This window comes from Callospermophilus lateralis, chromosome 15 (genome assembly GCF_048772815.1).
Source record: "Callospermophilus lateralis isolate mCalLat2 chromosome 15, mCalLat2.hap1, whole genome shotgun sequence".
Taxonomy (NCBI): Eukaryota; Metazoa; Chordata; class Mammalia; order Rodentia; family Sciuridae; genus Callospermophilus; species Callospermophilus lateralis.
The window spans coordinates 88,390,828-88,406,403 of record NC_135319.1 but is presented as its reverse complement, the minus strand read 5'-3'; the positions used below and the strand labels follow the sequence as shown (position 1 = coordinate 88,406,403).

General features: G+C 48.8%; 1 protein-coding gene across 1 annotated transcript in view; it reads left to right on the top strand.

The window, feature by feature from the left end:
• The window catches only part of Adam12 (ADAM metallopeptidase domain 12), a 312,364-nt gene that overhangs the window by 216,097 nt on the left and 80,691 nt on the right, over positions 1–15,576 (top strand). The window contains exons 6-8 of the mRNA XM_077105443.1: positions 5,392–5,575; positions 12,022–12,087; positions 13,172–13,243. Coding sequence (XP_076961558.1) covers positions 5,392–5,575; positions 12,022–12,087; positions 13,172–13,243 — 322 coding nt within the window. The remainder of the gene's footprint in view (positions 1–5,391; positions 5,576–12,021; positions 12,088–13,171; positions 13,244–15,576) is intronic.

Sequence of the window (15,576 nt, the reverse complement as noted above, 5' to 3'; positions counted from 1 at the left end):
CTACATGGCCCAGCAGAAAGCTGACAGCTAGTGTGGCTAAGGGCAGTGAGCAGGCTCAGGAGGCAGGTACTCTGGGGAACCTCAGCTCTGCCACTGACCATGAGTGGCTGAGTCAATGTCATGAGGCCACCATCACCAACTACCCTACACTGAGTAGCTGGCCTGCAAAACTTCTCTCTGTCTCCATTCTGGAGGCCAGAAGTCCAAGGTCCAGGTGGCCATGGAGGCTCCAGGTAAGAGTCCCTCCTGTGCCTCTTTCCCAGCTGCTGGTGGCTTCTGCCAATCCCTGTGTCCCTTGACTTGAGCATGTCACATGTCATTAGTTTTGGGGCTCACCCTCATCCAATTTGTTTTAAGAAACTGAATTTAATTTCAACTCCAAAGAACCTTTGTCCACATGAGGTTCCATTCACATAGGTACCAGGGATTAGCACTGAAGCATATCTTTTGTGGTGGGGTGGTGACCTTGGGCTGCAGTGACCTTGGGCTCTCTTCATTGTTTTCTCATTAGCAAAATAGGCTCAAGGCATCTGCTTTATAGGATTTCTGCAAGAATTAGAGAAAAATAATACATTCAAGAGCCTGGCTCATGGGGCGGAGGTGGGTGGGCAGGGGCTGCTAATAACAAACATTTAATATTTAACAACAAAATTTCTCTGGGGGTTGATTAAAGTGTTCTGAAATTGGGGGCAATGTTTGCACAACTCAGTATTCCAAAAGCCACTAAATCACACACTTTAAGGGGTAAACCAAAGGTATACAAGTTAACACTCAGCTAAGCTGGGGCTCTCTCTCGGGACAGTCTCCTCATAGTTCCTGTTGTTACTGAGGATGTGCCAGGACAGGTTGGGTATCCCTTATCCAAGATCCCTGGGACCAGAAGTGCTTCAGATTTACATGCATTTAGAATTCTGAATCCTGGATGAGGGTGTTCAACCCGTAGACGCTATTCTTAAAATCGTCTCTGAGAGTTCAGACTTCCACTTTTCTCTCACATGGCCGCCCTGGTTGTGAGTTACACTTGAAACAGGAGCCTCACATACACGTGCATTTGCTGGGGTGATGAGTATTTGTTCTCCTTGCACGTGGGTAGTTCACACTGACGTGACATTGAGAAAGCCTCGCGGGTGGACGTGCTCACTGATGTACTACTTACCAAACCCATCTGACGTAGGATAGGATATTACTTTCACCCACCAGCTCCTCCAAAAGGACTAAAATGAAATTTCATTTCATGCCAACTGCATTTCTCACTTATGATTGCCAGTGTGATATTGAGACCAAAAGTCTTCTTCCAGGAAATTCAATTAGTGGTTAAACACTGAACTAACCAGGATAATTTGCATTCTCTAATCTCTGTCTTATTGCAGGTAGTCAGAATCCACGCTCCCCTTTCACCTGGGAGGAGTAAGAAAACCATAATTAGAACAAAAGCATTAAGCTGTGTGATTGCCCAATGCACCATTGCTTCCGGGATTAAAACTGAGTTTCAGAGGACCAAAACTTATCTTTAGGGAATGTAGGTCTCCCAAGTTTTCACTTGGAAAACTGACAAAGCCAACTAAAGTTTTAATAAATTCTGCTTCATTGCCATTCAAGGAGAAAACAACAGTATTTTACATTTTAAAGGAAGGCTGTGGATTCTCACAGGAGCATCTCATTTCTCTGGCCCCTGTCTTCTATTTCTGTGCTGTGGCTCTTGTCCCTGCTCTGGGCACCTTGTCCCTCTCTAAACAGTGCTGGGGAGGTGGGAGAGTGTGGGGTTGAGAAGCCCAAGCCTCAGACACACAGGCCTGGCTCAGAACCAGCTCACCTTTTGCACCCAGGCACCTTGGGCAGGGGACGATGGCCCAGGCACTGCTGTATGAGGATCAGGTGGCAGGAGGCCAGCCGGCACCCAGACTCCAGGAGGGCACCCTACAGGGTAGCCCTCCTCACCCCCAGTGGCCCCAGACGTGACCTCAGCCACATTCCTCCGTTCCTAGTCAGCATCCCTTTCTGCTGTCTCTTTAAAGCAGTTGCCCACACTCTCCATCCTTCCCAAACACGGGAGCCTCCCTTCCGATCTTTCCCCCCTATATCCATCCAGGGAAAAGAAGCCCTTTCCCCTTGAAAGTTCAAAGACGGCTAGAATTAAATCCATATTCTGAGATTCTTCCAAGTTTATAACTAAATGTCTATGACATTCAACTTAAAACAAATTACATCGCCTTATCTAACTTGGGGCCAGAGAGGACTGTGAGAACATCAGATTTTTGCATCTCAGAACCCCCGAGTGCTTCAGTTTTGTATCCACTGTTGTTTCCAACAATCGTTACAGTGAAGTGATTAATTATACCCCAGATAGTCCAAAGCACTTATTTAATTATGCTGTATTCCAGGCTGCCAATGGTGTGGAGCACAGGGCAGGCCTTCACCCGCATTTCTCAACATCTGGCCTTTGGATGACTTAAAAGATAAAAGGAGATATGTGAACATTTTTATGACCAAGTAACAATTTCTAGAAATTTTCCACTAAGTAGAGAACTTTTGCAATAATTTGCTCCTCGTGATTAGAACATGCTGACATATTTTACTGTAAGTCTTCAGCTTATTTAGATCAATGCAGAATAGAAATAGATCGATGCACTCCAAACAAAACACGAGTGCCACGTTTTGCCCAGGGAAGGAGAGTCCCTATTGTAGCAAATCTATAATTCCTCTCCAAGTGGGTTCATTTCCACTTTCCCTGTGCTTGCTTTTTAAAGTTCTCTTTCTTTAGGCCTCCCAAAATCAACATTGATAAATAAAAGAACCCATTACCCATTCTAAACTTAGAAATGTCTTTTTATAAAGAAGAGCTCAAGGCAAGAGACACCAGCTGCCTAGGGAGGTGATGACCAAAGTCAGGCCCAAGTGATTGACTTGGTGACACTTGCAGACACTAGCTTGGGGTCAGGGTCCACACATGATGACTCTGGGATTTGAAATAGCCCCCAATTACTCATATGCTTAGACACGGTAATGCACAGCCTAGCTCTCCCAGGTTTCTAACGGCCTCTGGCCTTGGTGCTGCTTCACATTTAGGGTACAAGCAGCCCAGACCTGGTCTTCCTCTTTTTCCTAACGCCCATGACACCTCACCAAAAAGCTTTGGTGAATGAACCCATTGAATCATATGAATTGATTAGTGTGCATTTGTTCACCAGCCTTGTTCCAAACAGATGCTGGCTGGGCACAGCGGTGTGCACCTCTAATCCCAGCGGCTCGGGAGGCTGAGGCAGGAGGGTTGCAAGCTCAAAGCCAGCCCCAGCAACTTAGCAAAGCACTAAGCAACTCAGTGAGATCCTGGTGTCTCTAAATGAAATACAAAAAAGGGCTGGAGATGTGGATTAGTGGTTATGTGTCCCTGAGTTCAATCCTCCATACCAAAGAAAAGAAAAGAAATAGATGCTGGCCAATTTCGCCCACTCCCTTCCATTTAAGTATTGGAAATTCTGGCATCCTATCAAAACTAAAAGGTTAAATAGCCACCCACCAAGGCACCATCAGGAAGCAGAGGATGAGTGGCGGGCTGAACAAACCAGTGAGCAAGTATGACTGACAGAGGAGCCCTCACAAGGTGGCTCCTCTGGGACGAGCCTAGTCATCTGAGACACTGATAGAGAATGCAGTTCACCAGCTCTTCTTAAGGATAAAGGTGGCCTCACACCCTTGGGTGAATGCAGTAAAAATTATATACTAGAACTAATGCCCTGAACTGCAGTGCACGGACCATCCGTCCCCTCAGGCCTGAATCTGTTAACATAATGTGAAAAATCCCGTGGCTGATACAGAATACGTGTGAATTATGCCATTGAGTCTGTGGAGGTTCATGTCTCAAAAAAGGTTGAGTCACAGTGTTGGAGTGTCCCTTTACACTCAGGTATATTGGAAATGTCTCTGAATTTTCATGGAAATACTGTGGGTTTCTGAAGCCAAGATTGGGATCCCCTTGCTAAGCAGTGGAAGGAACTGGAGGTACGGACTTCACAGAGCTGCCAGTTTAACTGTGACCAAACTGCCACCTCTCCAGGAAAACCTTTCCTTTGGCATCAAGGGGCACCTTTTAAATTAAAGTACTCAGCTGTCCCACATTGGCAAAGAGAGAAATGAAAGCAGCAGTCCTGCCAATGTCCCCTACAGCTGGAAGGAAGCGGATATCCTTAAGCAAGTGTTGCTCAGGTCCAGGGACAAGGCCCGGCTCTGCGCCCCAGAGGTCAAGACAAGTGTCATGGACAGCAGCTAAACATCACCTCTGCCCCTGCAAATTAGAATGTTCAGCAAATTAGTCCATTTTTAAAAACAATCTATACTTTTATTCCCAAACCTAGATGTTGGCCCCCAAAACAGCTCTTTTCTTAGTTACTGTGATTCCCAGAAGTAAGTTGGCCTTATGAGGGTTGTACTTTGTGTTGGGGAGTCACAGATGGCCAGCATTGCTAGGGGCAGATGTTGACCTTCCAAACACATTCCAAAACTGCCAGTGTTTGGAATAACCCACGCACAGCAGCCTCCCCCCCCCCCCCGCCCCCGCGGGTCTGACCTTATCAAGCACTCGCTGGCCCCTCCCACTGGCTCAAACTTCTCCCACGATGGCACAGCCACCTGATGGGGAGCTACTATTTGCGCCATTCTTCCAGGTGAAAAAATCAAGGCTCAGTGAGACGAAAGAGCCTGGGTAGGTCTCACAGCTGGAAAGCGGCCAAGCTGGAGCCAAGCCTAGGACCCCAGAGGCCACCTTCTCAGATGTGGGGCTGGGGCATCTCTGCACGGTGTCCCTGGGTTCTATAAAGAGCTGACCGCAGGATGGACAGGCCAGACATGGCCTCCAAGGAGCAGTTAGAACACTTTGGGAACATATTGGTTTCTTTATTTGCACATCTCTCACAAATTATATAAATAAAAATATATAAATTTGTACTCGTCTGAATCTCTTCAAGATTTAGGAAATATGGCTGCTCAGGATAAATAATTTAGGCTTGTCCTTTAGAAGAAGAAAAGAAAGATTTCCCCTCTGACTCGTGTCTGCTAATTTGGACATTTCTCTGGACACTTCTTCCTTGCAATATATCTTTGAAATACACACACACACACACACACACACACACACACACATATAAAGGCAAAATAGAATCTGTTCTTTGCCATAAAATATTTCAAGTGAAAAAATCCTCAGACTTGTTTTTCAGAAGGTTTGCAAAATGAATGTGTGTGAACACATGACCCAGAAATGTCCTTCTGAGTCAAGCCTCGGCTGTGAACACACGGGTGTGTCTCCCTCTTCTCTCTCCCCATTGAGAGTTTTTTGTGCGATGGCCATGAACGAGGAGCTGTCCTTGATAACTTTTTTTCTTATTTCTTTTTCAACAGGGGACTTATTAAGTTTGAAAATAAAACATACATCTTGGAACCAATGGCAAATGCCACCAATAGGTATAAACTCTTCCCAGCCAAGGACCTGAGGAGAAGCTGGGGCTGGTGTGGCTCCCAGCACAACACCTCTGGCCACCCTGCGGACGTGGTCCACCCCGCCACCCAGACGCCGTGGAGGAGGGTACGTGGGAAACCCAGTCTCGTGTTTCTGGGAAGCAGAGCTCAAGCGAGGGGTGTCGGGAGCTCTGGGGACATTTTGCCTCAGGATGCTGAGGACAAGGAATGGACGTCCCCATTTGTCAGGAGGGAGAGGACGTGGCATTGCAGAGCACAATCAGGGCCCAAAGCCTCCATTGCTGTGTGGCAAATGTCAGTCTCAGACATGCTAAGATATACTGGTAACATGGCGTCCTCGGGGTCAGGATGACAACGCTGCCATTTGGCGTGTCTCAAGGTTGGGCCACCAAAGGGCAAACAAGACCAAAATGGCCCCGGCACTCTGTGGCTGTTATCCTCCTGCTGTGAGAGAAGGGTGGCACGAGGTTTCTTCATTCAGTCTGCTCTCCAGTTAGGTCCCCATAAGAGGGCACAGAAAATGCTCAGTGCTTGCTGACCTGCCCAGCAGAGCTGTCCCGAGTCCTCGTCTATGCTGCTTGCTAAGCCATCCTGCTGGCCCACAGACCATGCCCCAGCACCTGTCCCCGTCCTCCTGGGACTGTGCGGCAGTCCAGATACTCTGGGCACCTTCTCTGGCTCTGCTCTTAGAAGGTCCTCCTCCTGCCACAGCACTGGGAAGAGGGGGCTGCTAACCGAGTCCCCTTCCTGACCCTTCCCGTGGGATGTGGTAAAACCTCTGCCCCAGACGGCGGCCGCCCTGCCATCCACGGAATGGGGGCTACTCAAGCCACAGCAGCACTCGGGTAGAACTGAAGGGGTCCCTCCCTCATTAGGTCGGAGGCTCTGAATTTAAGTGAGCACCACCAGAGAGGACATCATCCACACTTTCCTGGTCTTTTTATGTGTAGATTTCCTATTCCTCAATGGACAAGAAATCAAAAAACATCAAAGATGAGATGTCATGCTCACATTTGACTATCCGGGGTGCTCTCCTTGTCCCCCTCGACACGTCCTATCTTCTCTAACTTGAATTGAAGTCGACCACTGCTTAATAGTCCATGTTTCAGGAGTATTATTCTTGGTTCATTCTAAATCGATCCCTTTTCTAAATTCCAACAGTAAGGGACATCCTACATGATTTCTTCTAGCCCTAACTTCCCTTCATACCTGTGGAGTGTCTGGGCCCTCACCTGCTCTTAACTGCACCAGTCCAGGACACTTAGCACAGGTTTTCTGCCCGTTTGACCCTGGCCTTTCCTATTATCTGGCTCCCAGGTTTTCCATTGTGGGTGCTTCAAAGCTCCCTCTTGAAACCTCTGTCACCAGCACAGGAGGGGAGAGCTGTCCCCCAGGCACGGTGGCTCACTGGCTGGGTGGTGGGGGAGGCTGTGTCTGAAAACCAGACAGCAGGTCAAGAAACAGCAGCAGCCCCTAAGGAAGGTCCACCGGGTGCCCCTGCCCTGCCCCTCTTGAGGGTCAGATCGAAGAGCTGGAATCACCGGGATGGGCCTCTGCGGGCTCAGCTTGTTAGTTTCACCCCTGGGGCGGGCTTGCCTTTGGTTGCAGACCTTGGATGAGATGTGATTAAGCCACAGCTTGACAAATCAGGAACAAGAAGGACATCTGCATATTGTTTCCCAGGCTCCCGGCTTTGAGGACCTGGTTGAATGACTGTTATCCACATTCTGTGATTTATTACTCAACAGTTTAAATGACACTTGAATATGTGGGCCATTTCATTTAGAACAAACCTGATCTGTACTTTCCCCACTGCATTTCAATTCTTAAAGCACAGTTCTCCCGGACTATGATTGGCACTGTAATTTCCAGTCACTTTGACTGATAGTGAAATGGGAAGAAGTTGATAACGATGCTGTTTTGTTAATAATGCATATTGGAGTGTAAATGAACCTTTAAATTGAAAAGGGAGCGCCATCGATGCTGTTCAGCTTGGTTCTCCGAATCGCTCTAGAAATAGTTGTAATTGTTTTTATGCCAGAGAAGTGTCCTTGACCTCAACTGTGTTTATATAATGAAATGGTAAAAAAAAAAAAAAAAATCATTTTCAAATAAGTGGAATACTTGGAAATTAGAATCACCCAGAGTTAGTTTTGGATAACATCTGATAAATATGACAGGCACATTTTACAGTTAGATGCCACTCACCCATATGTTAGATGCCTCACTTATCGCTGTCTTTGTTTTACACCAAAAAAAAAAAAAAAAAAAAAAAAGTCAGTATAACCGCCACTAACCAGTCTCCGTTAGGCGGCACAGCCTTGTGGGTTGCAGGCTCCTGCCCGGCTCAGTGATAACTGTCGCAGTTACGGATGTGGATGTTGGAGTTTTTGTTCCCCAAGCGTCAGAAATCAATCCGCACTCGGAGTCACACCAGCCACGATATAGACGTGAGCTACTGTTGGTCATTTTTACAAGGCTCTACATCAGACTCCAGTGAGAGCCTGCGCTGCTTCTGGAGGGACACAGAGAGACAGGAGCGGCACTGTCCACTCTCCTCCTGCCTAGAGCTCCCTGACCGCTCCGTCCCCCTGCCCTGCCCTCCCTCTCCACGGCTCCGCACTCAAGAATGGAGGCAAAGGCTAAGCCTGCTGCTGGAGAAAATCCCATAATACATCCAAAGGGAAATTATGTTTGAACCTTCCTTTCTTTGGGAATTGTCTCTGCCGTCACTCCCCGGCATTGGTCGAATACTTACGAGTCAAACGTAGAAGTTGCTGTCTTCTCTGGGACGAAGCCTTGGCTTGGGCCACTGAGCACGTAGGAGAGCAGGGCTGGGAGAGGCTGCGGTGCGTCCTCAGGTGGACTGGACACCATTTATGTGTTTCAGCCGCCCACCAGGAGTTCCCAGGAGCCCCGGGGCTGTGGCGGTGTTAGCTGCAATGGAAACACCTACCAATGCAGCTCCTGACCATGGCTGGGCCTCGGGATCCAACCAGGGTTGTTTGAAAGTTCCCTTTCCCTCCTGACTACCTGCTCCACACCCCGAGGGAGCCTGTGCGGGTAGCCTGCTGCTGTGGCTGCTCTTCACGTGGGAGGGGGCGGCGGAGGCTCCACACATCCAGGTGTGGGTCCCTGTGAGTCTCAAATTCACTCAAACTCTGAATGAATAATACATCTCCCTCATGCCTCTGGGGTTTGGGGACTCAATTTTACAACTCGCTTTTGTCCCTGTCAGCATTTAGTTGGTCAGGTCCAGCCGCTCTCCTGGTGACCTGTCCCACTGCTGGCGAGTCCTGCTGGCTCGCACACTAGCCAGGCCCCGGGCTGCATCCTGCATGGACGCGGTTGGCGTGCACGGTCCTCGCTCAAGTCATTGTCAAGGGGTAGAGGTGACTTTTCAGAGCTGAGTCCAGGGCTTCACTGTGAATATGCACCAAGCCACCCTGGAGCCAGGCATGGACTGAGCTGCTGCTGCTGATCCCTGGCTCAGGAAGCTAAGCCAAGCTTCCGATTCAGCTAACTTGCCCATCTTGCCAGAGCTGGAACCCCTGGGCCTGGGCCATTGCCGCGGTATTCTGTTGCCCGGCCATAGCACACTGGCCTGAATGTGTTTGGCCCCCTCTCACCTCCACCAGTGCCCACCTGGGTGGCTGCACAGCCCTCCATGCACTCACAGATGATCCTCCCAGCAGCCAGAGACACGCGAGTGCTCCCCCTGCTTTTCAGTGATTAGATCCTCATCAGCTTCCTCACGTGGCCGTGCCCTGGGCTGTCTTCAGCCCTCACCTCGCCCACCCTGCTTGTGGCTCCAGGTCTCCAGGCTCTTCCCCACCTCTGGACTCCTGCTGCTGCTGTTCCACCTGCCTGGCACACTGTTCCCACAACGCCTGCCCCACGTGCCCTCTTCCCATCCTTCAGGCCCCAGACAACTCAGGCCTTGCTCCTCACCATCCTTATGACTGACCCCTATTTATTTCCTCTGTTGTCCTCTTCGCAGAGTACGTTTTATTTGTGTTAATTCTCTACTATTTCCCCTCCTCCCAACCCCACTGGGATGTGAGCTTCCTGTGGGCAGTAACCTTGGCCTTGCCCTTCCCGGCATCCCTAGCACCCAGCACAGCACCTGCACACAGCCAGCTCCCCGTAGGCACTGTGGGATGATGCGCCCTCTGCAGTGCTCTGACCCACGTGAACAACGGATCGCCAGACAACTACCGCATCCCTGATCTCAGCTTGCTCTTCCAGCTAGAATTGGGTCGAGCTCTCAGTGCCAGAGTTGGTTGCAGCCTGTTTGGGGGATAGTCTGTCTCTGGGAACTTGGCTGTGATGATCTTGAAAGGCCCAGGAACTGGTGTTCCCCTGATCAAGACTCAAAGAACCCTTCCGTCTCCATCTTGGCACAGAGACTGTTGGGCCATCCCCAGACACTTAGGTTACTCTTTGGGGATAGCCCCCCGAAAGGAAATTGAGACAGGCAACCAGTTCCTGGGGCTGCTCTGCATATCACCAATTCAAACTGTGGTTTTCTTTCGCTGGACATCCTTGATAGGTGGAAACTGGGGAGGTAATCTAAGCCTCTCTGTCCGTGAGAGCAACCCTCCGTGGCTGGCCATTCCCTGGTGACTTTATATTATGATGTGGTTAAGCTTCTCTCTGAGCTTGCAGTTCTCTGAATTCATGAGAAAATCTGGACTTCTCTGGAAACTGCAGAGCCAGGGAAATTGTGTTCATGTGTTTGTTTTCATTATCTGGAATTGTGTATTTTCTAAATGATGATCTGAGGCCAGTTGGAATTATCCCCTGGTCGTTGATTTCACCCGCCAGTCTGAAAAGCCAGAGCCCTTTCAACAGGTTTTTCAGTGAGAGATTAATTTTTCATTTTCAGACTTGTATTTTCTTCTACATAATTAGCTAAATTTGTTCATGGTCAATCAGGAAATTTGGGGGCAAAAGAGAGATTTCTGCTTCTGGGACCCTTTGGCTAGAAAAAGGGGCAAGACCTTTGCACCTCAGAAAGGGTCTCATTTTGAGCACACATGGGCACCATGGGGCTGTGTTTTGTTTTGGGGTTTTTTCCTTTATAAGTGCACATGATCACCACAAAGCCCGCCTGGGCACAGAGTTACAAAACTGATGTTTTTCCTTGCAAGATTGTGAAAGCATAGGAAATGGTACCTTCCCAGAGCCTGGTTCTCATTCCTCCCGAGGCGTCCAGATTTCTTTCGGGACACCTAACTTCATGAATCAGCACAGCTGGGTGGCAAGCAGGAACACGGCTTAAATACAAACATTTTTCTTGTAAAAATCTGTTTGGAAGATCCCAGACGGATGGGGATTCATTTTATAAAAGATGTTTCCCTCAGGATTATGTGACTGGAAATCTGAGTCAAAGCATTCCTGAGTCCCTTTGCTTTGTCTGAAGGAGTGGTTAGGACAGGCAAGCCTCTGCCAAGCGGGGTGCAGGCACTTAACTCACAAACCAGCAATTTCATTCAGGAGGACCAGAGAGCGTTCAGCTCCCACTTCCTGCAGCAGCATGTTATTGCAGAAACAGAGGGCTTTGGGGTTGTTTTTCATGTTTGCTTTCTGGAGACCACCCTCCATGAATTGCTTTATTTCTCCTTAAAAACAAAACAAAACATGCCTTTGGGATTTGCCCAGTGATTCACAGAAGATTGTGAATGCTTTTTGAGGAAGCTTGGTTCAGAGGTAACCCAGCCCAGAGGCCGCCTTGTTTGGGATGGAGTTCAGGCTGTTCCACCCGCATCATCTCCATCTCTGTGCCTTGATGCAGACCTTGATTCAGGTTCTTCTCAACTGTTGCACTCTAACCAAGCCCCAGTTCTCCAACGGCACATTCCAGGCCTTTTTAGTTAGTTTGTTAGTTCCGGTTCCTGTTCTCCTTGTGCTGTGCCTGCTGGCCCCTCCTTCTCGCCTGTCTGATCAGCCTGGCTGTTCCCTGCAGACGGTCCCCGTCTTCCATTTCTTCTAAGTAGGTTTTAAATGATCAGCCACCAGGCATGGCTCCTGGGATGGACCTCTTAGCATCCCAGAGGATTTTGCAGTTGCTCTTTGAAAAGTATTCTCCTCCAGCTTTCCAAAATCACAGAACAGGTACATTTGGATCACACAGGTGAAAGGAACACCCATGACGCGCTGAGCCCCACCCTCTTCCTCTGGGACCTCCACATGTGTGAAGTGGTGGCCTCTGGCCAGCTGCCCCTGTAGGGAGAGACTTCCTGTTCTTTAGTGTCATTGTTTGGCTAGTAGTGACCTTGACCTGTGCCAATCCTATAATCAAGGATTCAGCAGGAAGGTGTAACTCCTTTTTAGGATTTCCCAAGTGGAAACAGAAAATACTCATGTTGAGAAGGTTTTACAAAAATGGCTAGGGGGGGGTCAACCTGTACTGGACTGGAGGATCGGGGCCCGGTAGGTTTGGTCGGGGTCTACTCTCGGCTTTAAGTGGTTAGATGGGAGACATTGTCAGTGTTCTGGAAGCCTCAGGGAGGAGGTACAGGAAATTAAATTCATGTTTACTTTTGGCAGCATAAAAGAGAGACCCTCAAGATGACCAAGTATGTAGAGCTGGTTATCGTAGCAGACAACAGAGAGGTAAGACCTTCTAGAAATTTCTCAGTAGAGTTGGTAAAGATAGAAAAAGAAAGAAAAATGGAAATGTTTAGCAAGGTATTACTTGCTGAAGGAATTAAGCTTTAAGTTCATTGCCAGTGCATACTTAAAAGCATCAGAAACAATTCATATACAAAGTGATTTTCTGATTATATAAAGTATAGAATACTAAAATGTATCTGTTATCAAATACTAGCAAAGCCTGCAAGGAAAAAAAGTTTCTCTGTAGCTAAGCTCTCCAAACAAGAATTAATTGGGTAAATGATGATGAATGGCTTTTGATTATGTTCTAAAACATTTTTGAGAAAATTAAGCTTTTAAAATGTCTGTTATGTCTTAAACCAGACTGAATGGATGAATGAAGGTTATAGAGACAGCAGAAGAGTTCTAACCTCTGAGCTGTGGCTTGGTACTATGTTAGATTTCTCTTTCAGTTAATTTTGAGTTAGGTTTTTCTTAGATTATCTTCTCTGGGCTTATTTATTGTGTCACTGACATAGGATGAATCAGGGGACATTTTCCCATAGACTCATGCCACACACGGAAATGAAATAGTCTTGACAATTTCTCAGAACGGTTTCTGTCCTGGAAGTGCAGATGGGAGAAGAGAGTGGGGAGTTTATTAACTTTTTATCCATCACCTTCTGCACTGGGACATGGTGCCATGACCTCCTATTGCTTTCACTGTTTTAATTTTTAAAAACAAATATAAAGGAAGTTTCTGGGCAAGTTAAAATCAAGCTGATGATATGAAAAATGGCTCTGGACTGCTTTCTTGTTGTCCATTTTCTCTTTGCCAAAACATGTCACTGCCTCCATCATTTATGAGCCTGGAAAAATTGCAGGAGTTACTGTCCTAGGAGCACTTGGCGAGGGGCGTTTCAGGGAGTCTCAGGAGTCCCCAGCGGAGGAAAGCACTCAGCAGGGTGGGAGCTCATTTCTCCGTAGGCCATGCGGGCGGCAGGGGGGTCATAAAAGCCGAGATTTTTGCATTTCCAGGAGCTGGGAAGATGACTTTCGATTGATATTCTTGCTGTTATTAATGCTGACATTTAAAATTGTTAAGTTTCAGAGGCAAGGAAAAGATCTGGAAAAAGTTAAGCAGCGATTAATTGAGATCGCTAATCACGTTGACAAGGTAAGTTCATTCTCAGGTAATTAAATCCTTCAAATCATGTAAATGTTTGGAAATGAGGTCGAGAGAATTAAGTGCATTGTCTGCAGAATGAAGGAGACGGGCTCTGCCCCTGGGTCCCCACCCCTGGGGTCCCACTCCTGGGTCCCCACCCCTGGGTCCCCAAGCTGGTCCTATTCTCTGAGCAGTCGATTCCCAGGTGCTGGCAGCTTCAGGGGTTGCCCAGGGAAGGATTAGGAACGAGGGTCCCCAGGGACTCAGGAGGCAGAGATCTGGGCTCAGCACTCAGGGAGCCGATGGCCAGATGGAACTTTTTGAAAGTCAGAAAAATGCAGATGGAAATTTGTATCCCGGGGTGATATTGCTCTTGTCCACCAGTCCTTCAAGGCAAGTCAAACTCCCAGGAAACTCATTCTTACTGATTATTTTCAGTAGTAACTCTTTGAACATTAAATTTGATCTCAAAGTCAAGTAGATACAGGAGAATCCTGATAAAAGGTAAGCCCCTCTGACAGGGAGGGCGAGGGTTATATCACTAGAGGACCTTGGACCCTCCTCCCCAAGCCAATTGGACAGTATCTGTGTCCAAGCCCGACCCAGACCAATCGGATCCGGATCCCTGCAAGACAATGAAGAGTTACAGCTGGGTCACACGCATCCAGCAGGGGTTAGAATCCCTGGGCAGTTTTGTTTGCTTGTCTGGTGTCCACTCTTCAAGATACCCATTCTCAAGTCTCAGTCCAGGGACTCTGATCTGATTGGCCTGGGCAGGGCACAGGTAGCTGCCGTCCAGGGCCCTCCAGGGATTCCAATGTGGGGCAAGACCAAGGTGGATGACTACCTGGCAGGAGAGCACAATCCCTGATCCATGAGCCCGGGCTGCCACACCCAGGACAGGGTGACTGACCACTGCCCAAAAGGCCTCAGGCTGTAGCACAAAAGGGAGTGAACGTGAGTTCTTCTTAGGCCTTGGAAGTAAAAGGAAACAACCATTTGACTCTATTAAAATCAAAATCAAAATCGCTGAAACCCCATTTTTGAAAGTGGTATGTTTGGGTCCTCTGTGTCTTTACATATTATTCTAGGTTAGATCTTGCTTTAGTTTGCAAAACAAAAATGAGCAACTGGGGGTTTGCTAATAACTTGCACTGCTAGTTAAAGAACAACGTGCCTCAGTGAAGTCCTGGCGGGCCCCGGCGAGTGTGCCCATCGGGCTCTTGTGCTTCTGGCAGAGTCTGTTGGCCACGCACACAGCCCCAGTGTCCCTGCCCACCCCCACAGACCCCAGAGACCCTGGGGGGGATACCCAGGCTCCTTAGGCTCCGTACATCCAAATCTGCTGACAGATGACCCCGAGGTCTGTTGAGCATTCCAAATTTCAGTTTCCCAACTCGACATGAGGGACGGTCTTGGCCCCAAAAATAATGACCCTCCCAGAGGCCACTTCCTCATTTTCTGACACTCTGACTCTGCTGGCCATTCTAAATTAATAACTGCCTGGCTGCATTGGCTGGGAGGGGGAGAAGGACATACCAGGCTGGAAGAGAGGGAAGGAACTCGGTGACAAGGGTGACATTCAGGAAATCCCCCTGTGAGGGGCAGAGGCCCCCCACCATCCTGGGGAAGCACGCAGTGTGGGAAGCAGCAGCGTGTGCACTACCAACGGGCACCTCCACACCTTCGCCCCTGAGGCCTGCACTCCAGCAGCTGCTCCTGTGCCCCAGAAGTTAGCACCAGCTGTGCACCTCTAAGGCCAGCCTCAGTGACCTTCTGAAAGACCCAGCCTCTGCTCTAACTCCTCAGGGCCTTTTCTCTCCTGTGACTGGCTTCTTGACCCTCCTCCCCAAGCCCATTGCCTGAGGACACAAAAGCACTCCTTGAACCCCAGGGAATGCCACGCTCTTGGTCCCGATCTGCTCCTTCCAGAGATCTTTCCTTGGCCCCTCCAGCACAGCATGCCCTGGACTTCCTGTGAGGTGGGGTCACTTGGAAGGCCAAGATCAGAGTTAACTGGAACAATGGTGATGTCCCATGGCTTAAGCCTCTTGGTGACCTCTCAGCAATAGCAAGGGCAAGGGCAAGGGTAAGGGTAAGGGCGTCCTGCTCTTTGCTCTCTCTCTGCTGGCCAAGCCCAGCCACAGCAAGAGCTGAGTAAATATTGTGGCTGTTGTGTAAACAGGAGAATGCCCAGCCCATCCCTAACTGTCCACCTAGCTCTGGGATCTCTAGGCCAGCCAGGCAGCTGTCATGCTCCTGGGCCTGGGCCCACAGGAGCCTCAGTGTCTGCAGGAGGGTGGCAGTGTTCCTCGTGGGTCAGCATGGTTCAAAGGGGTCAG